The sequence below is a fragment of the Scomber japonicus genome, chromosome 9, assembly GCF_027409825.1.
Source record: "Scomber japonicus isolate fScoJap1 chromosome 9, fScoJap1.pri, whole genome shotgun sequence".
Classification (NCBI taxonomy): domain Eukaryota; kingdom Metazoa; phylum Chordata; class Actinopteri; order Scombriformes; family Scombridae; genus Scomber; species Scomber japonicus.
In genome coordinates this window covers 28,273,516-28,299,097 of record NC_070586.1, presented here as the reverse complement: position 1 = coordinate 28,299,097, position 25,582 = coordinate 28,273,516, and the positions used below count along the sequence as shown (strand labels likewise).

Sequence of the window (25,582 nt, the reverse complement as noted above, 5' to 3'; positions counted from 1 at the left end):
GGTTTCTCCAAGTACACACATCTGTTTTATTTCCCATAATTCCATCTGATATTTGTTGCAATATAATGGAATTATAAAACAGCCATCTCATATATTTGTGACTTTAAAATGGTAAAAACTGAGAGGAAAACAGATGCTACCTTTTTTTGATGTGATCAAACAGATGAAGTAATATAATCTTCTAGCACTGGATGTTTGTTGTTCAGTTCATAAATTCACCTAGCAACAGTGACTTCTGTAACAGGTGCGCTAAATCCTCTAGTGGATGCATATCAGTTTGAAACAAAATAATCGTTGCCTGGCTGAAATTCGATTTTTTTTCCTACATTGAATAAAGTTGCAGTCATAGATTAACAGCGCACCTCAATTATACTCTAGAGATTTTGCATTGCTCTTCCATTAAGTTGGGAAACAGATGCTAAAAATCAATGCAACAACTACTCTCGATTTTTCATCTCTATGGGTTAAACTACAAACTACACTTCACATAATGCTAATTTCATGCTCCAAGTTTGTAATGCAGTGTCTTTGTAATGCAGGATTCATTCTAAATATTATAGTTTCTAGACATCCAGAGCCACTGAAGACATTATAAAGTACTATTTTCATAGGGTGAAAGGTCATGAGTTAGCTAATCTAGAATAATACAATCCATGCAGTTGCCCCTTTATGATTGCCTGTGGGAAGAAATCAACATTGTTGTCACATATGTAAGTTATGTTTTTTTTGTCTTTCTTAAACTTTTTAATTTACCAATGGGGTCTTTGACTAAGTTATTCCCCCACAAGTATCCTCTGTGAGACTTCATGCTCTTAACTGATGATATAACTGTATAACTGTCAGATTCATGCAGACTGCATTATATTCCTGTTTTTTTATTATGTTAAATTCAAGACTGCCTGTACATTAAGGTTTAATATATAACAATGCGTGCAAGAAAACAACTTCCTCAAGTTGAATTTGAATATGTACAAGGAAATGAGCTGCGGGCACAAGGACAGAGGAGACAGGGAAATAAAGAGGCAGGTGTACTGTGGAGTACTCAAACTATAGCACAGAGTTTATTGGGACTTGAAGGACACAGTGGGTTTGGCTTTCACATGCACTCAGCACTTTGCTGTACATCACATTAAGAAGGAAAACAGAATTCCCTCACCACTTCCCTCCTCTCCTCCTTCCCTTCCCATCCAAAAAACTGTGTGAGTCTTGTGTTGACGTGTTCCCCAGCAAAACAAACAGATCATGACAGTCAGAGGACAAACAAAGTGCTGATGTCTGTGTGGGCATTGTCTGGGAGATCATGCAAGGAGGCACTTCAGTCTGATTGAGATTTTTTTTTCATATCAAGTATATATATATATATATATATATATATATATATATATATATATATATATGGAGCGAGAGAGAGAGAACGAGAGAGAGAGAGAGAGAGAGAGAGAGAGAGAGAGAGAGAGAGAGAGAGAGAGAGAGAGAGAGAGAGAGAGAAAGAAAACAGGCTTTGCGTGAGATCAATAAGGACGATTATATTACTGCATTAACCGGCTTTCACTACCTCAAATAGGAAAATACCACATTCTTGAAACATGCAGAAGAGACTGAGCTCTTCCTCCCTTTTAATTGGCTGTGCTGCTGAGAGAAGGCCACTTCTTTGTGTGGTGTTGTGGGTTCCTCTGGCGTCTTCTTCCATCTTCATATGACAATATAATTCACCGGATGAATAGGATAAATAAAACTCAGATAATATATCATATACCCTGTGCCTTTGATTACAGCTGGAAATAAAACAAGAGGAAGACCCTTTAGATTGGTGAGGCGTTTTGAAGAACATGGAAATGTTAACGGGGCAAAATATAAAAACCTGTACATGTGACAACAATGGCTACGCAGCAATATCTTATAGATGGAAAAGGCATAAAGGGAGCAAGAACACTTAAGTATCGGATTAACTATAGAAAACAAGCGGTGTGTGGTAATATCAATACAATAATGTGCCTTGATGATCAGAGGTAAAACATTTTCATTTTGATGAAGAAACAGCATGACATTATTTTAAAATTGTGCAACTTGGAAGTCAGGCTGAGTGCATGTGTTCCTCTCCACTCCATGGGGACTGTGCAGAAAATTGAGCAGAAAAAAAGAAGAAAAAAAAGAGACAATTTCTGTTTCTGTACAGCATATTACTTTGTTTTTCAAACTCCACATCATGTCATATATAAAGTGACACTGTAAACCGAGGGAGACGTCTGTGCTGTATGGTATACAATGGTAACATCAGTGGAATGAGGTATGCAGAAGCAAAGGGATACAGCTGTCCATACTTACACTTGTCCATGCAATGAATACACAACACAATTCTCACAATTCTGTCTGTGTGCATCTGTCTGATTGTGTATGTATGTGTGTGTGCTTTAAGCTATATGATATGTCTGCAGGCTCATATTTAGAGAATGTGTATAAAATGGATCAGGCAACCCACGTTCTGACCCCCCTGTGGTTCTGAATGACGGCTAAAAACCTTCAAAAACCAATAAATCAACATGACAACAGTATCACAAAAACTTAACTGTAATCTTTGGCCTGAGTGTATGCAAGGCAATGTACATTATGTGTTGAGGTTGTCGAGGTGATGTGTTCTGAATGTTTAGGAGTGATTTGAGGTACGAGAGGTGGAAAAATACAGAGAAAGAATGAGTTATAGTCAGAGTTGTACAGATGGTGACACTATTGAGAGATATTGGTACAAGATATAGGCCAGAAAGTAAAGAAGACTCATAATGAGTGAAAAAGAAAGTCCTTTTCTGGAAAAAGAAATTCACCAAGACCCCATCTTCTATTCCCTGTGGTGGTCTTTATTATACAGTGGATCCCCTGAATATTAGCTTGTTTTCTATCCTTTATCATCAACATCAGTGGCTCTGTTCTATAGTCCAACAATCCTGAGGGTAAGTAAGGTTTGTCCGAATATTTCCAAACGTCTCTGCAACATCCCATAACAAATGCCCGGGGTCTCAGGGCCTGGTCAGCCCCCCCCACCCCCCCCCAATGGCTGACCATTTAGGCTCTAGACAGGCTGTCTCCGGCTGCTGCTCAGGCCCCGGCAGTGGACCAATCAGCAGCGGGGAAGCCCCTCAGAGCTCCTTCCCTTTGTGTGTGTGGCTCCCACACTGTCACTATGCCACTAGGGGGCAGAGTTGGACATGGAGTCCACTGAGTTTACGCTGGAAGACTGCATGCGGCTGTGGGAAATAGACACCTCTGGGTGCTAAAACAGAGACAGAGATTTAAGTGAGTTAGTTTGTTTGAAATTATCATGAGTTTTATGGGTGTGCGTGTGTGTGATTTCACTTACGTGTCTCCTGAAGATCCTGTCCAGCAGGCTGCGTCTGGGCGGCTCTGGTGGTTGATTCCAGTCAAGATCCGGAGGTCTTGTCCCTTGAGGCCCGAACACATTCAAATCTCTGAAACACTCAGTTTCTATCATCTAGAAATGAGAGAAGAGAAGAGAAGAGAAGAGAAGAGAAGAGAAGAGAAGAGAAGAGAAGAGAAGAGAAGAGAAGAGAAGAGAAGAGAAGAGAAGAGAAGAGAAGTTGAAGTTCAGTGAACTTTATTAGGCAAGTTCTTCCAGCAGTTGTACAAACTGCACTGAGCATTTAAAAATGTCAAACTAAGTGCACACACTTACCTCATTCTGCCATGGGATGGAAACGCTGCCTGTAGCAAATTTGGAGTAGAAGTCATTGTCAGTTTGGTCCAAATTTACTCCCTTGACTGTGGAGAACTGCTCTATGTCCAACACATCCTTACAGTACACTGCCCGAGGCTGGGAGAGGGCAATGACCACGGAAAAGAAGAGTTGGAGAGGAAAAACAGGAGACGCATTTATCTTAATAGATATTTTATAATCATGGAATTTTAGTTAAAAGAACATGTTTCCTGCGGTGGCCATTTTAGTTAGCTCATAGATTAAAACCCTTACTGAGTGCAGTAAAGGCAGCATTTCACAATAGGTGTGTTTCAAAGTGTGTACAACATTACAAACTACTCACATCAGGCACAAATGGAGGATCCACTATTCCAGCCTCCAGCCTCTTGAAGTTGATGTTTTTGAAGAACGAGTGGGCCTTGACGCCCACTGCTCTGTCCGCCTGGCACCCCAGCCTCTGCTTAGGGTCTTTGGTCAGCAGCTGGGTGTGAGCAGATGCAGAGATGACTCATTACATTATTCATTATTCATCCATCTCTCTGTGTGAACAACTCTCCATCAAACCCTCACCATTCTACAGATGGCCTTGGTGTCCTCTGTAAACTTGTCGTTGTACTCCTCTTCCTCCTCCTGCACCCTTCTCTCAACCTCCTCCCGCTTCACACGCTCCTTGCGGGCGCGGAAGGGGGATCGTCCAGCGGTCATCTCGTAAATGAGACAGCCCAGCCCCCACCAATCAGGACTCATGCTGTACTTTTCATTGTTTACCACCTCCGGAGCTGAGGAGAAAAGGGGCATTGGGTTGTTGGTTGAAAACTGGTAAATACTTGGGTGAATCTACTCTACTTAATGTACCCTGGCAAACATTGATTTGATTGTTTTCTTACCCATATAGCCGACTGTCCCCACCCTCCCTCTGATGAGTTCTCCTTCAGGCACTTTGATAGCCAGCCCCAGGTCAGAAATACGGATGTGTCCTGCAATGTAGATGACAGGCTTATCTAATCACATAAACTGCATGCTTTTACACAAATGCGTTCAACTTATTTTACCCAAGAAATGGATTATGATTTGTGACTTTAGTTTGACATTGTTCATCAGCAACAAAACAAAAAGAAATGCCGTAAACAAAGGTGTCACCAGAAATTTGATCTGATGAAACGTCAAAACTCACCATTGTCATCTAATAGGATATTCTCAGGTTTCAAATCCCTGCAAATAACACAGCACATTCAGTGTGTGGTCAAAGAACAATATCATTTATTCACAACGGATTCAACATAGTCAGTCAACTCTCTTTTGAAAACTGAACTCAGCTTAACTACATCTCAAAATGCATTTCAAAGTGTTCACATCACTACCTGTAGACGATCCATTCTCTGTGCAGATGCTCCAGTCCGCAGCAGATTTGAGCGGCGTAAAACTGGACCCTGTCTTTCTCGAAGCCTGGTGTGCCCATGTTGTAGGTGTGAAACTTCAGGTCTCCGCCGTTCATGATAGTCAGCACCAGACACAGAGCGTCTTTGGTCTCATATGCATATGCTAGGCTCACCTAGAAGAAGAGAAAAACACATTAAAAAAGGTTAAAAAGCTCGGACAAAGGAAAAGGGACAAGATAAGATTGAGTAGGTACTCACAACAAATCTACTGTTGACTTTCTCTAAAATCTGCTTCTCGTTGAGTGCCATGGACTCTCCTTTCCTCTTCTTGATCCTCTTCTTCTCCAGCTTCTTACAGGCGTACATCTTCCCTGTAGCTCTAACCTGGCAGGCACACACCTGAGAAAAATAGCATGTATAGAGTCATTTAAATGTATAAACATTGTATTCAACATCTATCACTATCTTCATAAACTGCATTTCTTACCTCTCCGAATCCTCCCTTTCCCAGCACTCGGTACTGTCTGAATGTGTCTTTAGTGATTGGTTGCCTGACAGAACACAGACACAGCAAAACCCATTAATAGACACTCGTACAGTATTGATTAGAACAGAGATATTATCTGCGGAACTCAATACCATCCTTAGTCTGTTTCCTGTGTAGAGAGGGTGGGGCCTCTTGTACGCTATTTCACTTCCCAGACATGGATACAATCAAGGATTGCTCTGAAAGCCTGCTGTTTACTTCTAACTGCCTTTGATAAAGCACTCTGCATGAAATATTTTCCTGTCTGGGGTCATCCTGTTCCTCCTAAGAATCCCTCAAGTCAAGTGCAATTCTATCAGAGTCCATTTCTTTCACTTTCACTTTTTTTCACTCCATTTTGTTCCCAAAACTGGGCAGGAAGTCACAAGTTTCATTATATGACAGACACTAATTGCATGTGTGAGTATATATTTTATTAACCATGTTGGGTGAAAGATATTGAGTTGAGTTATTGTTTTGAATTAGTCTTTTTTTTATGTTTTAGACAGTTCATTGGTTGTTTTAAGGTGCCATTCAAGTTGTTTCCAGGATAAAATGTTTGAAAAATTATGAAAATGTTTGAGTTTGTGTTATCTGTAAGTTGTTTGTTCTGTAACACATTGTTAGTAAAGTAGTAAGTTAGGCTTTTGGGCCACCTTTTTCTCCTCCTCATAGCTTAAAATAGTGAAACCTAATAACCTAATAACAGATGAGAAGAGGAACAGATTATAACTAACCTTGAACCTACTTAAAAACATCATCATAGTCTTCCTCTCTAATAAGGAAATATATAACAAAGGAACCTAAGTTGTATGATGTGTGCTTCTGGTAAACATAAATGATTATTGATGTTAATCATTGTCAGATTTTAAGGTTGGTGACTAAAATTAGAACAGATCACACGATTTGAGTTTCAGGGTAAAAATTAAATTTTGAACTACAGACCTGTGTTAAGTTTGTCCAACAGGCTAAAGACTAAACTTTCCACTTAAAAACTTGTAAATGTAAATGAATTAAGAATTTAGGGCTTTTAAATGAATGCTTAATATAAAAAAGATTTTTCCAGCCAACCTCTCCAGCACCTTCCACTGCAGGAAGCGGTCAAAGTACATGCTGTTCTGGTAGTCAGAGAAGGGAGCGCCGCTCAGGTAGTCGTGGACAGCCCTGCTCCAACACACAACAAAGCAGCCACAGTCAACACAGATACAACTGAGAATATACATTGCATATATTAAAATGTATCTCACAACATCTTTACTGTTATATACATGGCACAAGGTAAAGCCACTACCAGCAGACAGGTAAGAGGCCACTCACTTGCGGCAGTTGCTGAAGATCTCCTTACATGGACTGAGCTCGAGGTTCTCTCTGCACTGGTCGGCAAAGACCTCTGCTATGTCTACACGCTGAGGTGACTACATCAACACATGTAAACACACACAGTGACATATGCGCACACATACACAAATAAATTACTTTTTATTACACACTCTACATCAAACTGGGGGTTAACACACTTAACTTCTCTTAGAGCGAATCACGATAACTGTATCAGTACATAATGTACATTTACACTTTGTACAAACATTACATTGTTGTTTTTCTGCATTTAATGTGTTAACTGAATTACGACACCCTGGTAAGTACCCTGGGTAGTGTTCGGGAGGCTTTCATTCAGCTGTAACTCAACATTATTGTCTGCTTTCAGTTATTTTCCACAGTTGGAGAATCAGTCACTGTAAAAAGTTACTAAAGCTCACTTTTAAAGCTAAATGTAAATTAAAAACAGTTGATAAATGTATCAGATGAAGAAACGTACTTGTTTTGAGAGAAAAGTCTTGATGATCTGATCTCCTCTGCTCTTCCTTTTTTCATCAGGCGTCACCTCATAGTCTTCCTAAAAACACAATATAACATGCATTAATAACATTGTGTGCATTATCCAAAGTTATTGTCAATGTAGGACAGAGACAAACAAAAATTACATTTTTTTATAATTCTTTTTGTAGCTTTGTACAACTTTGCAGCAATTAAATAATTTTGTCAGGAAAAGACCAGTTTCTTACATAAAACATTACATTGTCCCTTCTCTCAGGCCATGGTGAGGCTCCCTAAAACACAACTCATCTTTTATAATGATCAAAGATACAATCAGCAGGAATAAAGGACATAAAAAAAACAAAAAATATACCCTCCCAAATCATCATAAAGTGGTGATGATTTATGATCAAGTTTTTCCTCTGCTTCCCAACTATGAAAAAACAACTGATTTTGTGTTTAATGTGTATGCTGGAGTAGCTGCTGTTTGGTGGTAAAAAGGCCACGTTGCAGACACACACCTCTCACTCTCTGTATCTCTGTGTGCTGCTGTCACTCTCACATAAACATATGGCGCTCTTGACTCTGTGTGTGAACATACGTAGCTGTTGACACAAACAAGTTTGGCCGTTACACACTGGACATATTGGACATCTCATAGAGGCATCGACATGAAAAGCGCTGTGACGCATTTTGTAGCCAGCGCTTTTAACTTTTGAAAAAGGAAGAGGGGCGGGGGTAACATGGCGCCCGTGCTGCATGCTGGCTCGACTTTTTCTATCAGTGGCTTTTATCCAACATGGTCCTGTGTTGCCTGGCAACCACACAGTAAACACTGCGGGATTCCTTGAGGTCCTGGAGTGTCACAGTGTGTCACACCAGCGTCACCGGCTTTCCACTACAAAACACACACACACACACACACACACACATACACACATCTACAGTCACACATATATATACAGTACATACACACATAAGCCTGGAGCTTTAGGAACAACAGGCTTTAAAAAGCCACAGCGTCACTGACACTTCAGACCAAAGCCACGAGAAGTCCAGTAATAAATACATACTGTATTATTCAAATGTAAATATATGAGTGTGAATATAAGGTGGAGAGAAATGGTGAAAGAGCAAGAAGTGTTGATTAACTAAGGATTTGTTATCAGAGGCACTAGAGAAACACACATAGGCAGACACGCACACACACAGTAAATGAGCTGTCTGACTCTCACCCTTGTCAGCAGGGGTTCAGCCAAAGGGAATAGAAGATGCCCCTTTAGCCTTTTTGGAAGCAGAGGGGGTCCAACACACCCACACACACATTTGTATCCACACACCTCATGATGTAAGAGGAACCACTGGAACGCCTGAGTGCATTCCTTCCTCTGTTCCACACACACACACACACACACACACACACACACACACACACACACACACACACACACACACACACACACACACAATCCCTCTCCCCTCAAAACAGTTGTCTTTATGCCTGTTCACACACTCAATGTAAAGAAACTAAAACTTCTACACATCTCAAAAAACATAAAACTCTCTCTCATAAAACAGTTTTATAGTTAAACTTCCAAACTTCACACAGGACTCACATGTCATTTAAACACTTGAAACACCTGCCTGGTTGTAATCACCCTCGGGACTGCTTTATTGTCAGTAAAGTGGTGAGTACAATGCTCAACACTGAGCGCAGCCTCTTAGTTGGTCACATGGTTTGCAGAATTAGCTCCAACAAGTGTTTGGGATGAGTGCATGTAAAGTGGTTTCCCCCTCGCTGAGAGTGACAGTCACTTTTAGGTGGAAAGAGGGAGGGGGCTGGGATGGGAGCGTGTTGGGATTGGATGGGGTGCTGTGGGAAACAATGCTGTCCTTTCTGTCCTGCTGCATGCCCGCAAAGATATTCTGGGCATAGATAAAGACTTAAATGTGTCATGTGGGAGGTATTCCGTCTAGACGCATAGAGAGAAAGAGAAAGAGAGAGAGAGAGAGAAAGAGAGAGAGAGAGAGAGATTGGAGGGGAGAGGGGCAAGCCGGCTTGATGGGGGGGATCTAGCTGGTTGAATAATCACTACTCAGTTTAATTGTCCCCTCTGCGCTGCTTGACCCAGCACTGGGTACGCTGTAATCAAAGTGAGTACACTGAAAAGGTGGACAGGCGTGTGTTTTGTAGACGTGCATTCATCCAGCAAAGAGTTGTTTTTTGCTTGTTTGTTTTATATGGAAAAACACCCTCATCCTAACACTTAAAAACATTTTATGGAAGACTATTTCTTGACCAGGCACAGTGACTTCTGTCTCTGCTGCTTGCATGGGCCAGGAACTTCCAGTGCCCGGCAATAGTCTGACACATAACCCCTGATAAAACCTCAACGTGTCGTTTCTGTATGCATTAAACAAACGACATATACTCAGCCTTTGGACAGAGCGAGATTTGCTGTTTGCCCCTTTTTACACTCTTTATGCTAAGCTAAGCAGCTGCTGGTTGTAGCTTCATATTTACTGTAAAGGCATAAGAATGATATCTGCTCATCTAACTCTCAGCGAGAAAGCCAATAAATTGTCAAACTAGTCCTTGAAATTCTTTGCTCACGGTCACTTTAATTATAATCATTAATTTGAAATAGAAAGTTGACCATTGACTTTCCCTGTGGCTATTTTGGGATTAATGGTAGCCTTCCACTCTGTGTTTATATCTGTGTGTGTGTGTGTGTGTGTGTGTGTGTGTGTGTGTGTGTGTGTGTGTGTGTGTGTGTGTACCATTGCATCCAGTAGCTGGATGCATCGTTGCAGTTTGGGTCTGGTCTCACAGTAAAGACGAAAGAGAAGCCGTCCGATAGGCTGTTTCTCACAGAAATTGACATAGTCCCTCTCTGCAGAAAGACACAAAACAAACCCACACACAATTTAAAACACAGCCATATCCACACAGGCAAACACATCAAATGCAAGAGAGCACACACACGAGTGCAAACGCAGAATATTACCGATGCTGTTTCCCAGCTCAGTGCACTGGCTTATATGGGGGAAGCGAAGGATCTCCTTCCATTTTTTGCTCCTCCCTTTCCGCTTTCCTCCTCCACCTGCAGAAAAAGCAAAACAACAGGAGAAGACGTTATGATGGAAAAGTTTCACTGTCATCAAAGTGTATTTTCAGGAGCAAATGAAGGCTTGATAGTTAAAAGCATAGAGGGGGTTGTGTTCAGATTCTCCCTTGAATTAAATCATAATCTCAGCATGTATATGTAATTCATAGATTACGTCTCACTTCCGCCCTAAATTTCTCGTCTCTGTACTGTCTTTCTGTCTCAGTCAGTAGCTTTTCTGGAAGTGGAACAGTGTGTGTTTAATGTGTGTGTTTGTGTCCACACAGACAGAAAGCCTATTCTGACCGGCTCAGTTCCCATCAAAGCCCGGGACTTTGCCAGACTGGATTCCACTGCTCTGAATAATTGGGCATCAGCTTTCTGCAGCATCGTGAACTCGAATCATTTACATCCACATTAGATCTTTAAAGGAAAACTTTCTGAAACTTGCCTTTCATATTTGACCACCACACCTCTGCCTTTCCATCTTACACCAGCCAAAGATTGGGATAGAACAGCAATTGTGAGGGCTCGTTTCACCGTTTTTCATCCATTCCAGCTGCTGAACCCTACGTCATGTTCATCTCAGTTTTATTTTTTTCTTAATATGCGAAGACTGTTATAATGAACTAACTGGGATTTCCTTTAACTGCTCGGTGCTGTGGAAATTGGCTGCGAGCAGCTAGTCCAATGTGAGAGGCAACACTGAGAGCATGAGAGCAGGAGAGGTAATGACAAGCAGACATCTTTAAGTAATAACCCAGGAATGCGAGAGGCACTACGTCATACTGGAGCCCCTGAGTGAAGTCTTTAGCAGTTTTCCCATCAATCCTCTTGGATTACAGCCTCATCCTCCTCTGCTGTTTGAATATATCTATTAATCTCAAACACTGTCACGCCTTTGGTGTATTATTTGACACTCTCAATGATTTGAATTCAAGGAAATTTCAATAACACTCAACACCATGAAGATTAAAGACTCATACTGACATGTTTTTGTATGAATCAGGAGGAGTACTGATAATTTAAGTGCTATATTTTGATTAAACAAGAGCAAATTTGGTTGTTTCATTATTTAATGCATCAATATAGTCAGTCACCTGTACATGCACATTATACCTCATCATTATATATTTTATACCGTGAATACTGAAGAAAATGCTGAATTCCGGCACACTGCCAATGTCAGCACTGAGTTTAGATACAATTTTTGGTCAAACCTTTATCAAGCTTTCCACACATACCAGGAGGAATAAACTGTTTACAATAACTGTGGCAAACCTACCACTTGAAATTTGTGGTATTTAGCAAGCTGGATTTTTATTGTTTCCAGCTGACACTAAAATAATGTATAAAAAGGTCTTAATATGCACATACACGATATCAAGTTAAAGATCAGGCAAAAAGTCATATTTTTAATCAGCTGATCTCCTATTTGGAAGACATACATCATAAATACATTCTAGATGTTGTCTCTATAATGCTTGGGCATCAAAAAGCTTCGAGGATGAGTACTGATGAGTCTGCAAACCTAACACTCTGATGTAATGAGTTAATGAAGCGTAAACTTCTCCAAATCCAATAAAGAGCAACTAACATTAGCCAACACTCTGATATATAATCATCCAGGGCTATCTACCACATGCCAAAGTGGATGTAGCTGTCCTGAACGGGGATTTTTATAATATAACCTGTAGCCTACAAAATATTGTAGTGAACACAGCTTATTATGTGCTCCATGGTTGCAGAAGTAATGATAGGTTACTAGTAAGCTTGTAAGCCAGGCAAACTAACGACTGCAGCTCATGTTAGAGCAGAAAAACACACTTTAATCCATTCCGTACGCTTTGTATACACAAAATCCACATAAAATGATTCTAACTTGACGTAGTTTTGGTTTTTACATAGAGGACTCAACGTCACAGCAGCTGAGACGCACGGGTTGGTAGCCGTATCACCTTAGACAAACATGAAGCATGAATGTATTAATAACTCAAGTCAAAATATCCCCTGAGAGAATCATTAACTCCCAGCACCTGCTCCTCATCAACATTACTGTAGACCAAACAAGCTATAAACAGGCCCACTTCCTTATTTAAGCACCAGTTGTTCTCTGAAAACAGTTAATGTAAAGTTATGCTCCGCAACAAAATGTCAGCACGCTCTAGCTGTGTGGTCTGATATTATAATCGCTTTTAATAAAAACATGATGTCCGCCAAAAAGCACAACAGTACAGTGAGCGGAGAAGGTCATCCCCCACTGGGGCCACTAATCTAAAAATGAAAGCACTTGTGCTACTGTAAGGCGTTTTTGGATAAAAGCATCAACCAAATGGCATAGATTTCCTGTGAAGGGTCAATGCCATGTCAAATAATTGTACCAAACATGGGTCCTCCACCCAAGCATTCAACTTCTACACAATGCTGAGACAACCACAAATAATGTAGTTCCTCCTTTTCCTTTCTGTATCCTGTTTTCTTTCCTTCTCAGCGCTCTCCAAGCCTATTTATTTTTCATTTTCTCTCTCCTCATCTCTTCCGGCTTTTAGTGACTTGTCTCTCCTGCCATCACCTTCCTCCCTTTCTCGGTTTCCCGTCAGCCTGCATCTCTTTAACTTTCAGACTCTGTTAAGGATGTTCTGTCATCACCAAATCTAGATCACCACGCCAAAGTTGCTGCCAGCCAATGACAGACCTCATTTCCAGCTTTAGGCCCAACAATTGTCTGTTTTAGGGTCACATAAGGTCAGAAGTTAACAGTTTTATGAGCAAATTAAACAGAACTATCCTATAGATCAGTTGTCGCCTGACCTTTTGGCTTATGACCTCTAAAAATGAGGCGGTAGCCTGCATAGGTTTACGAGTTAGCCATTAGTCATTTGTCCCTCTTAGATTGATTAGAATCATTTTCAGAAGCCTGAGAGGTTAAAATTATCCAGAAATTCACAGGAAAAATAAAGATTAGAGACAACTCTTATAATAATAGATAGACATAATACATTTTCCCCCTCTCCTGTTTATCATCCAAGTTCTCTTGTGACCTCTTGAGATATACCCTTCCCCCAAATTGGGGGCCACAGCTATTCTGCACAGTCAATAAAACCTAAAACTTTGTTCTTTGCTAGGTGAGAAGAAGAAACAGAGTTACAGGGTGTGAGAAAGTTAGTGGAGATGAAAGCATGCACCCACGCTGCTTAGCTACCAGTACTCTGTCAGCATATTTCAAACTGCCTTATTTTGTTTCTATCCTGTTGGGTGCAAAGGCTTGGATACCCATATGCAGACACTCCTACCCGTTACTCACAAACGTTAAAATATAATGCATAAATTATTTATGTCCACACAACAGACTCATCCATCTGGACATAAATTATAGTCTGTCTGGTCTCAGTGTCTTTAGATGTCTCTGATGTGTTGGCTTTAAAACAAAATTCAAACCTAAATCAGACCAGTTCAAATAAATTCTGTTCCACACCTTATGGCCGTCAGCTGTTGTATATCTGCATCTTGAAGGGAAAATATTCTGGCAAGATGTAAAAAAAAAACTAGGTCTAGAAGAAGTAAAGAAGTTTGAAAAGGATAGCTAATATCAACACTGAGATTTGAAACTACAAGAATAAATATTTGACTTACATGTGCTGTATTTTAGATCCAAATCAGTAAATCTGGGTCCTTGTATAATAAAACAGGTCTATTAAAAGTATGACTATGCATGTAAATGTCTTCTATAAACCCTCTTGTCCTCGCTCCCCCATTTATTTCTTTTTCTATTAAACAGTTCTCACTCTCTCATGCTCTGTCACTTACACATGAGCAGAAATATGCACTGCGTTGTGGGTACACTGCACACAGGAACTTGTCAGTCTAATTTGTTCCATGCGGGCAGTGTGGTCACCGCCCTTTATTTATGTTTCTGCTTAGCAGCTCTGACATCATCAAGGCTTGTCAAGTGAAGCAAAAATAAGGTCATAGAGGGAACGACATCCGTCTGGCGCGACACCAGGGGGTTACCGGCATCCCAAACATCTGTGTGTGCGCACAGAGTTCTACTGTGACCTCTCTCTAGTAATGACCTCATGCTCAATTTATCCAAGTCGGGCAGTCCTGCAGGCCCCCATCCATCCACACATTCAAAAATGTCCCCGTTTAGCTGTGAGGTTATATTCATAAAGTGTTGACACACAAAAGAATCCAAGCCATTAACCAGTTTGTAGCTCCCACACACATGGTCTCTGAGGTTTCAAAAACACCTCCAGTTACACTGTCACACCAGACATGCAGTCTGATGTATTGTGGACAACCAGTCGAAACCACATCCTGAAACTCATGCTATGCATCTGGCATATATGTAACAGCAGCAACAGCAGCAACGTGTGCTGGTAGCGAGTAGAGCTGTGAATATACAGGCGGCTGTGTACACCTCCGCTGTGCTAAATGTGAGAAAGATTTCACACTTCACATAGCATCTCTTCATTGATCTAAACTTTTTATACTGGTTAACAAACAACCAATGATCTCTTATAGATCACCAAACTCTGGCTCATTCTCACATCTCCTCCTTTGTCTGAACTGTTAAAATGTCGGCCTTGTGGTTGAGTCGTACAGTTGTTGGTCAGCAAGGTACCAAACACAGTGATGCAAACCAGCACCAGACTGTGATACAAACGCCTTTGTTCTCTGAGTCTCCCTCTTCCTTCTCTCCTACAATGTCCAACTGTTCCAATGGCTGGAGTGTATTTGCATTAGGACTGCAGGTAAGGGCTGGTGTTCTTATACATGCAAAATCTGAGACGTAAATAACACAACAAGGGGACGATCAAACAAATAAGAACGTTTGCATGGGCTCTCTGTAAAACATCCTGTTCCTGCTTCTCAAGGCCCTACATCTTGCTTCTTAACAGCTTCCTTTACATATCAAAAAAACTAAATCAAGGAGACATAGCATTAATAAACATATCTTGCAAAACAAAGAAGCTGCTGTTGCTTGAAAATATATCACACCTTTTCAGAATGTGCTGTTTGTGTGCTGTGCAGCAAGTTATGTGTGAAAGTGCACATTATTATGTACAGCATACAGTATGAACGGGGATGTAGAGCTAAATTGCACAGAAAATATGTATTTTACAGTTAGTAATAATAAACTTAATCCTAATGTACACTAAACTGATAAATAAATCTATGCAATCCGACACTTAGAATTAATCCTGTCTTTGTGACGTTTAGGTTTGTTATTGAAAGGAGGACAGTTTAGGGTTCATTTTAAGTGTAGCATGTGTGTGTTTGTATGTGTGGTCTGTGTGCCACAGGAAGCTGAGGGAAACGCTGCCCAGACCCGAGCAGGAGGGGAGGACTATAGCAGGAAGACGCTCTTTGTTGCCCTGTTCCACCATGATGTCATGTCGGTCCCTCTGTCCAGCCTTATTACCATCCTCAACGAGCCCCTCCGTCCACGTATTCCTCATTATCGCAATAATAACGGGATGATTCTGCTGTAACATCTGCCAACGCGCTCAGAGCAAACATCTGTGACGTCCACTTTTACCCTGGCAACGCTGGACTATTCTTTTAGCTGCTGCGGGGTCACATGTGAAACCACTTAATGAGGGGTCATAAACTCAAAATTAGTCAGACAATAAAAGAGAGATCTTATCAGCAGTATCGATGTAACTGTACAGCCCTGTCCCAACACACAAAGTGTGCTGCGCTGACAATAACATCTGAATCTAGCTTGACCTCAACCCTAACAATGCAGCTGTATTTAGCATGAAAGCTAAATGTGTACATGTTAAAGATGGGTTTAGACATAAAGTCTGTGTGGAACATGTTGCCCACAACTACATTTGCACAGAGCTTTAAGAAAAAGGGCACAAGCGTGACTATTTTCCTGTCTTTATGTCCTTGTAAACATCACTGCTATAAATAGCACCCAGCCCAAGGGCAGGAGCAATGTGTTAATACAAACGGAGGTGGTCAAACCGGTCCATGACCTCAGAGCTGGCGAGCTGTGACAGTTGTCACTAACTGTGCTGTGTGTGTTTCATAAGTGAACAATTGTCGAGTGTGAAAACTTGTTTGCAAGGACAAAAATCTCACAACAGCAGTAGAAAGCAGAGTACATTTCCTGTCAGGGAAGAGTCAGGTGCCACAAGTTTCCTGTCCTATAAATATATGAAATATGGAATGTGAAAGCAGTGCGGGGGCGGGTATCCTAGTTTGTACATTCAATAGTCTGAAATTATATAATCCACCAGCCTGTCCGATCAGAGCATCACACACACACACACACATCTCAGGGCACGCTGGGTAATACATGCTGTTTGCTCAACCATAAAGATCCAGGAGGACAGAGCATAGTCCACATGAAGCTCGCCATAATAGGACGCCCTTCCGCGCTGACTAGCTGTTAGTGTGTTTGTTCACCTCCATAAATGTTTTGATAGGGAGAATATTATGACTATGCAAACCTACATCTGTATGAGAGATGATTTTATTTCTTTTTGCTCAGAGCAAAACTCTGCAGTTACATCACAAGCGAGAGAGCGCTGAGGAAAGTGCCTCCAGTGAAAACAAGAGACCTAACTTATAAAACTGATGGAACACATGGTGCACTGTGCATGGACAGATATTATTGAACGTGGGTGTGTGTGTGCGTGTTCGTATAGCACAAATACCCATCCCGGAAATAGGGTTAAAGTGATTACATTGCCCTTCTCAGGCTGGCCTTTTCTCCATTTCCCACCCCCCCTCTCGAAGACACACACACTCCTCTAGAAGATGTTTGTTCCACGTCTTACTTCTACAGTATGTTGACATTCCATGTTCTTTTGTCCCTGTTATGGCAACATCTCTAGAAAGAAAAGAGTCTGTTGTGGACTTAACTGAGCTGAACTGCTGAGAGAAAGCAGCTGTTTCAGATTTTTCCACATTTATCTGATATTCTGGGGTATTTTGGTCTTATTCAGGGGCAGTTTTGTTTGTCTTTTTTCCTATATTGTTTAAAACTCACAGTAGGCCTTAAGGAAGACGAGGTGGTGTTTTCCCGTCTCTGCCACACTGTTGAGAATTATTGGGTTTTTACAGTAATAGACATTATAATCTGCTCCATTTTTGCACGGTTAGGAGACCTCAGGCCATAGATTACATTACCTTAACCTATAGTGGCTCATGTGGGACAGCAGTCACATGCACATGACTATTCATTCACATTTTAAAAAACTAAGATGACTTAGTAAACACTAGCGAAATAAAAACTTACTACACAGTCATGTCTGACTGTGGTGTGACTGCAAGTTTGCATGAATGCGTTGTAAAAGCACACAGCTTTGCATTTGGCACCTAATACAGCAGGAGACATAAGGGAGGAAGCTTCAAAAGATAGACAGGATTGATTATTCTCTGATTAATGCACAAATGATGTTCCAGAAATATGGCAGCACCCAGGAAGAACATAAAGACACAGTAAAATGCTGTATAAGTATTCACCTGTATGTTTGAAATGATGGAAACGCAGAGCTAGATATCATCAGTTTGGCTGCTCAGTGCATTCCTGGAGTACTTTGGTGACAAGCTGTTTAAATTCACTTTTTTTTTTCTGCATCCACACTCCCTAAGCTACTTCTACTTTTGATAATTATCTCCTGGATTTCCCAGAATTCCACTCGACAACCCCCGGAGAACAGGCGTGAACTTGTTGCATCCAGCTGAGTTACGTATACTGTATGTGTGGGTAGAGGCAGCAATAACAATAGAGATAGTAAGGGCCAGAGAGCTGAATTTTTCCACTCAAGAAAAAATGAGTCACACTCCTACTCAAAACACAGCGAGCCTTGTGGCGTGTTGTCGATGGAGGAATGGGTATCTCTGCTGCTTCTTTAGTTTATTTCTTCATGTATAACTACTGGTAAGGAGATAGTGAGTCTAGGAAGAATCCCTTTGCCTTTTCGTTCTGGAGGACTGGCAAAAATTTGACTTATACAGTTGATACCGAAGACTTTTGTCTTCGGTATCAACCTCATGTTAACCTCAACTGAAGCTTCACTGGAATTTCAAAAACTGCTCTGTACCGTTACCTGGAGCTGCAACTCAATAACTAATCTGTAGATGATCTTTTTTTTATTAATAATTAATTTGTCTTTGAGGTTTGTAAATAAAATGTCAGAAAATAGTAAAAATATATTTCCCAGGACCCAAGATGACATATTTAAATTGCTTACTAAATTTTAAATCTAAATGTTTTACTGTAGGAGATTCTCGCATAATAAAATGTTTATTCTGCAACACTTTAACTATTACCAGTATTGGCAGGAAACATTTTGGGGCTCTAATCTGCAGGGTGACTAAAAGAGAAAACGTAAAATCTATCTCTTTAATATGAGAGATAAATATGAAATATGTAAAAATGGGTTAGGTTAGTCACAAACAGTCCCGCAGCTACTTAAGAGACTTTCTTCCCCTGGGTTTTTTTTTTCTTTTCACATCCCTTGCCTTTCCCGTCAGCATTACCTGTCGAGGAAACAAGAGTCTTGTGTATTTTACTCTCCCCTCCATTAATGCTCTCCAGTTGTCTGCCCAATAAAAGTCAACAGCATTATGTCATGGCTCCGTCCTCTCAGAGGGGTCCTGAGAGAGGAGCACTCCAGGCAAGTGTTTTTGTTTGTGTGGAAGCGGGAGAGAAAGTGTGTGTGTGTGTGTGTGTGTGTGTGTGTGTGTGTGTGTGTGTGTGTGTGTGTGTGTGTGTGTGTGTGTGTGTGTGTGTTACAAAAAGACAAAGCGCCTACTGTATATTATTCATACTGACATTACCATTAGCTGACAGGTAGACGATCAGATGAGACACAAAGACCTTGTGTTGTGTGTGTTGACAGTTGAGAGGTTTGAACAGGTTGCCCGGCTCCTTTTCACCAGAATTCGGCATAGGCCCACTGACAGCATTTCCCCTGGCTTGCTGAGACTTGCTGTGGCATCACATGATGAAGCAACACCAACCCCCTACCCGCCACCCACCCCACCCCACCCCTCCCCTCCACCCCTTCTGCAGCAGGAGCTCGAGGACACAGTGCACGTTCAGAGCCCGCACAAATCGCTTTAACAGACAAATACCTCACGCTTAATATCTTTTGTTATCTTCAATCAATTGTAGCTTCTTGTAGTCACAGATCAGTTGGTGATGTTCTGAGTGAGTGCAATGGGGCAAAAAAAAAACACATGGTAGGATTGATTTCAAACACAACACAATCCAATTAGGTGTTGTTGCAATGTGAATCTAGGACTCCAATGCTGTTGTGCTTTAAAAAGGATCTGAAATGACTGGATCACACAATCTTTAGATACCGATCATGTTAGGTTTTCCCTTTTGCACTTTAGCACACAAACAAGTCATAAATCTGCACTGATGTCATTTAAATGCAGGCTATTATTACATTTTTATTTTGACAACCCTTAGACCCATCAAACTGTTTCTGTTTGAGACATGCAATTACACACTGATTTTTATCTAAACCACACAGGCCGTCAAAGATCAAACAAGATCATTCATTACATCAGAGATTCCTCTTTGTCTCTTCATGCTGAAAACGAACAAATGAATCAGTAGTGTTGTAGAAGATCACAGTTCAAGTCTCCATGTTTGCCTCTCGATCTAATTTAAGTATTTAAAGATCCCCTCCAGACATGTTTTATGATCTATATAACATACATATATTGTCTCCAATATCATTTTTCCTCAAGAATTTTTTTTTTGTCCATTTTTCCAACATTTACTCATTTCTCCTCATTAAAGATGCCAGAATACTTTTAAACTGCTAGATACAAGATTTATTGTAAAGTTCATTCTTTGTGTTTGTGCGCTGGAGGCTTTCAAGCTTCCACATCACACTTGTGTTAGTTGAAAACTGGACCACGATTGGCTCCAAACTGAATCATACTGCACATACATCATTCTGCACAGTGAAAGTCAAACAACCAGCTGAAGGAACAAGAAGGAAAATACACTGTTGAGAGGAGGGGGGGGGGGGGGGCTTTATAGCTTTTGTTGGAGAAAATGCTTGAAGGGTGAAATAAAGGGTAAAGCAAACAGAGAGGGTAGCTGCCATGTTCCTGTTATCATGATGTCTCACCTTAGTTACCTGGACCTAAACTGAGACTTTCTAATCTGAGTTTATCCTTCACTACTCAGGTCATATTACCAACACGCCCATAACACGAGGAAATATGTACTGTATGTCTATATTGCTGTGCGGCACCAAATGGTTTTTACTTGCACGGCTACAACATTCAAAAACACGACAGCACCAATGAGAAAGCCGGCAGGCAGCAGCGGTAGCGGAGTGGAATTCAGTCTAGTAGCCCAAACTAAATACCCCGGCTCAGTTACCGCAATTCAAAGAAAGGCAGCTGGATGCAGCAATGCAGTTTTCCCCCCTTACTCTCATTCACTTGGACAGCCGATGACGTTCGCTCGCCTGGTTCGGAATCTACGACTGCTGCCAGAAAGAGTTGTGAATGGGGAGGCAGGCAGGAGGAACACACACACACACACACACACACACACACACACGCACACACACACACACACTAAGCTCGGGGTCTACTGCACTGATGTTGTTCTCGTCAGAGTGGCTGAGTTCAAGTTACATTTAAACAAAGGAATTCACATCCACGCACACTCCATCTAATATCATACACAAATGTACAGCACACCCTTGTATCAAACCTGCTTACTCAGTCTTCTCATAAACACACTGTAACAAACAGCCACGTCAGGCCTGAGTTTTTTCTGTGACACCCCTTCCTCCAATTGCCTCAGCTGACACAGAACATACAGACACTATCTCATCAGACCAGCACATCAGCATTTCCTGCTGCTCTGACATGGTTAACAGTGGACTGTCAGATGATACTCAGATGACCACGCAGGAGATCGGGGTGTATCATTTCGCCGCATACTCATCATCCATAAAGTATCTTCCGCAGAGACCGGAGAACAGCTCCACAGGAAGATGGAGCTCGGATGGCAGGAGCCCACTCAGTTTGTTATGTAACGATCAATTTGATTAAATAGCTTATGGGCTGCATCTAACTGATAGCGCATATGGCTTTATGTAAGATAGTGCTCAAGACTACTTAGCGAGATGGTTCAATGTGGTCCAGTGGAAATCAAAATGTGCTACGTGTTCCACTCTATGATTAACATGAAAAAGCATATTGATCATAAATCCTCTTCGATTTAAAAAAGTTTTAGCCGTGTCCCAGCTGGTCTTAATCCACGAGGGGAGCTGCCCCATCCCCTATAATCAATGACTAGTGTTCACACGATCTTGGCTGTAAAACCCAGACCAGTGCCGTCAGATCAGTCATGGCCAACACACAAGAGCCAAAGACCGATGCAAGGCTGGCACAGGGCCTGTTTTGCCCACTCCTGGCCTGGAGATATCAATAGCTTTTTATTTCTACGCCTCGCTGCCACTCGTGCTGTTTTACTGATTTGGGAGGTGTGAGGACGCTGGCATAAACAGGCAGAGATTGCAGTGTAAACTGGGCCTTCCTGTTGCGCATCCCTGAGTGCGTTTGGACAGAGGATGCATGTCTCCCGGTTCAGCTCTGGCTTGGAAGAAGCACTTGTATAAACAAACAGGAATAAACACTCTTTATTTGCTCCATTCACATTCTCCCACTGTTGCTGGTATGTGACCTAAAATGTGCCTCTGTATATCCTGTACTCTGCCATACATACAAGTGAACAGTGGGAGAATTGCACAGCCTTTGGCACTGGGCCCTGTAAGATAAAACCTCTAATGATTCAGACGCTTAAAAAGGACACAACCAATAACACACTCATAACAACCTGTGACATGTTTCAGTGTGTGCAGTGCAACACATTTCAACTCAACTGTTGATCCATTCTCACGAGGCTGCATCTGAGGGACAGAGGCCATTGATCAAGCCGCTGAGAAAGTCGTGCTTCAGCTATTAACTCAAAGAACCGTCTCATCCTTTAATGTGAAAGTGTAAAAGGCCCTTTTCTCTCCCACACACAGTCAGGGCAGGGACTGGATGAGCACCAATGGAGCAGCTGGGACAAGCGAGATCTCTCATGGGTCATTAACTGCTCTTATTAATTCATGAAGCTTAATTCACCCAGCCCAGTCGCGCTCTGCTCCCATAAAACAAACGTCCAGTCTGACCTCGAGGCGTACGCATCCTTTGTATGGGCTTTGACAGCATTTCAGCTTCCTGTTCCACTTTTTTATTCCATTAATTCCCATGAAACTGCTTCAGCCTTCTCTGCAGACTGCCCTTTTTCCCCCCAAAGTATGTCATCACTGTGAGATAAACGGTTAGGAGCTGCCAGAGGCGCACAAGTCTTCTCCTGCGTCACCCCTCATATCCACAGAGGCTCTTGCCACATGAAACCACATGCTGCGACAAAACTTGTGTTTGCACTTGTGAGAGACTCTGAGTAGTGCTTCAGATTAAAACGAATTCTGAAAAAACACACAAGTATGCAGCAAAGAGTTCCAGGGAAGTATGATGCTGGAGCTTTTTTTTGTGTGTGTGTGTGTGTGTGTGTGTGTGTGTGTGGATCCCATAACAGGTTTGCGGCCCTCCAGAGGACTTTAAGGAAGTTCCAGTAAGGACAAATTCCACAAATATGGTTTAAGTCACTGGGAATTATCTACATTTTTAAAACCATAATCATTTTCCTATAGGTAAAGTATACAGTTATTTTATTAAATATAAAGTCACCAACAAAAAGAAAATATTCCCATAGCATCCTGGGACAAAAGCCTATGATTTGGGGCATGGTGCATTAAAATATGATTGTTTTATTTCATTTTAGACTGTACAATCAAACCAGTGACAATGTAAGGCTCAGCTAAAACTGCATTTACTCCAGACTCCTGTCATTGACTTATTCCCACTGATGAGAATCAATCATGGAGTCAGACTGAATGATGTTTACCTGCTGGCCTCCCCCCTGCCCTCAGCGCGACCCTGACTTCCTCAACAAAAAAAAGGAGAGATATTAAAGACCCTTTACTGTTAATTATATTTCAGACTAGTAGTCAAACGGCATCTTTTCTCACAGATATCTGACTGTCTACCCACACCAGACACTCTGTACAGGCCCCGTACATAAATTTCAACGCCAGTCACGTCATCAAATCACCGTTCAAATGCCAGCCAGCCTACACTCATTCCCTCCATAGTTAGTTATTCCCTGCTCCAATGTGTGCCTCAGCATGTATAATGTTGCGAAAGAGCGCATTCATTTGCACAGACAGCGAAAGCGGATGTGGGAGGTAGATTTTTTTTCTCTCCTCTCCTTACATATATTTGGGGGGGTGGGGGGGCGCATATGATCTGTCAAAATCGATGAGGATAACATAATCCATCAGCCTGCGCTCAGGTTAAATTTGATCACCAGGTATTCAATGTTCAATGATATGTTCATGTTGCATAATAAGTCTGTTGCATCTGGAGGATTTACCTGCTATAATGAGCCGTACAGTCCGCAGGGCTACCTATAGTGCCGTCATCAGTACGATTATTCCCACCTTTTCTGCATATTAAGCGCAAAATGTGACATTACCATGCCTACTTGCTATTTGCACTATTATATATATCAACTTACCCTCTCTCGCTTTTAGCAGTACAGTGTTGGCTACTATGTTCTCCAGCTCCATCAAAAAAAAATCCTAAATGCAGAGGTTTTCGTTACACAGGCGTCTGCAGCGAGACCAGCGTCCTTCAGCGTGGATGGTGTGTACACTGTCTTCACTCCTCGTCGGTATCCGAGCAAAAATCACTCATATCAAAGTCGTAAGGGATAAAAACAGGATGTCATAGATTTGCTTGAAATGTAAACTGGGCATGGTTCTTGTTGTGGGCTGGAAGTGCGGCGCTGCATTTCTACTCCAATCCCCCCAAAACCATTCCATGCGTAATTTGGCTGCGGAATCTCCCCAAATGCAGAAAAGGATCAAGTTGGAGATGCCGATGTACGCAAACCGGGTCCTATCAGCATATTCTTTCTAGCGGTACACCAGGATACTACCAGCTTTACATTTCAACAGCAGGGGTTGGCTGAGTGCACCAGAGAGGACATCAGCGCGCCCCCACCTCTGTTTGGTGCGTAATCAAAATGGGCTGGGCTTGTCTGTCCCCAGCTGCGTCAAGCCACAGGCAGATACAACTCCACCAGAAGTTGAGACAACCTGTCATCACAATAAAAGCACAGTACCGCTATGTTTTGTTTTTTTTTTTAAATGAAATGCCTTCCCATAAGCGTAGACATTAAAATTCACTTGTTGTCCTCTCACTGAAGCTGACCCCACATCAGTCATTCTACCCCCCAGCTGTTTGATGTCACCCACTCTCAGACTGGGTAGGTTGATGGGGGCAAACCTTTCCAGTTTCGACATGTCCTTCCCTCTCGTCGTGTTCGTTGTTGCATCTGTGATTTGGTAACGTCCTCAAACTGCCTGCAGAGTTACATTCACCTTCCACCTGAGCAAAGGCCTAATCAACCACAATAATTGAAAACACCTGTGTGGCTGTCCTTAACCGTCACACTATATTGGCCTATTAATAGAAAGATAGGACGTCCTCATTGTAAACTCAGATGCCAGTGCTCATTCTCTACTAATCATTAATATTGGTTCTAGTGCAATGACACAAATAAGGTTAAAGTTGCTCCCTGTTGCAATCAATATGGAGTGGAAAAATAAGAGTCGCCCTCTGGTGGTAGAATTATTCCACAGGCTAACAGAACTGACTTGAAGACCTCATTATGTCCACATACTAACAATGTCATTGAAGCATGTCTGTTTAAATTAAAATAATATAAAATAACAATAGTTGACCATGTGGGTGCTTCGGGTCCATGTAGCTGTGTCATGGGTTACTATAGGCCTAGTGCTTGAAAAAAACACGTCCATCGTTAATTATGATAATTATTAGGAACACCCGTGGTTTCCCTACCATGACGAGTCACAATGGGTGCGTCCCCATACCCACACTTACAATCTTGAGCCCTTAAGTGCGC

At 41.7% G+C, this 25,582-nt stretch overlaps 1 protein-coding gene across 1 annotated transcript; it reads right to left on the bottom strand.

Annotated features, from left to right (window-relative positions):
• Positions 1 to 1,045: 1,045 nt before the first annotated feature.
• Positions 1,046 to 24,625, bottom strand: grk5l (G protein-coupled receptor kinase 5 like). The gene is made up of 16 exons (XM_053325032.1): positions 24,170 to 24,625; positions 10,438 to 10,533; positions 10,211 to 10,323; positions 7,431 to 7,508; positions 6,929 to 7,026; positions 6,683 to 6,775; positions 5,573 to 5,636; positions 5,344 to 5,484; positions 5,068 to 5,258; positions 4,881 to 4,918; positions 4,594 to 4,683; positions 4,277 to 4,485; positions 4,050 to 4,187; positions 3,686 to 3,823; positions 3,353 to 3,484; positions 1,046 to 3,265 (listed from the first exon to the last, which is right to left on the bottom strand). The coding sequence occupies exons 1-16, from the start codon at positions 24,219 to 24,221 to the stop codon at positions 3,182 to 3,184; spliced, it is 1,755 nt and encodes a 584-aa protein (XP_053181007.1). The 5' UTR covers positions 24,222 to 24,625; the 3' UTR covers positions 1,046 to 3,181.
• Between the last annotated feature and the right edge of the window lie 957 nt (positions 24,626 to 25,582).

Bases quoted from the DNA above. Each gene is read 5' to 3' on its own strand.
- grk5l (XM_053325032.1), bottom strand. From the start codon at position 24,221: ATGGAGCTGGAGAACATAGTAGCCAACACTGTACTGCTAAAAGCGAGA. The intron at 10,324-10,437 runs GTAATATTCTGC...GTCTTTCTGCAG, and splicing joins TGAGCTGGGAAACAGCATCG to AGAGGGACTATGTCAATTTC. The intron at 6,776-6,928 runs GTGAGTGGCCTC...GTGTTGGAGCAG, and splicing joins ATCTTCAGCAACTGCCGCAA to GGCTGTCCACGACTACCTGA.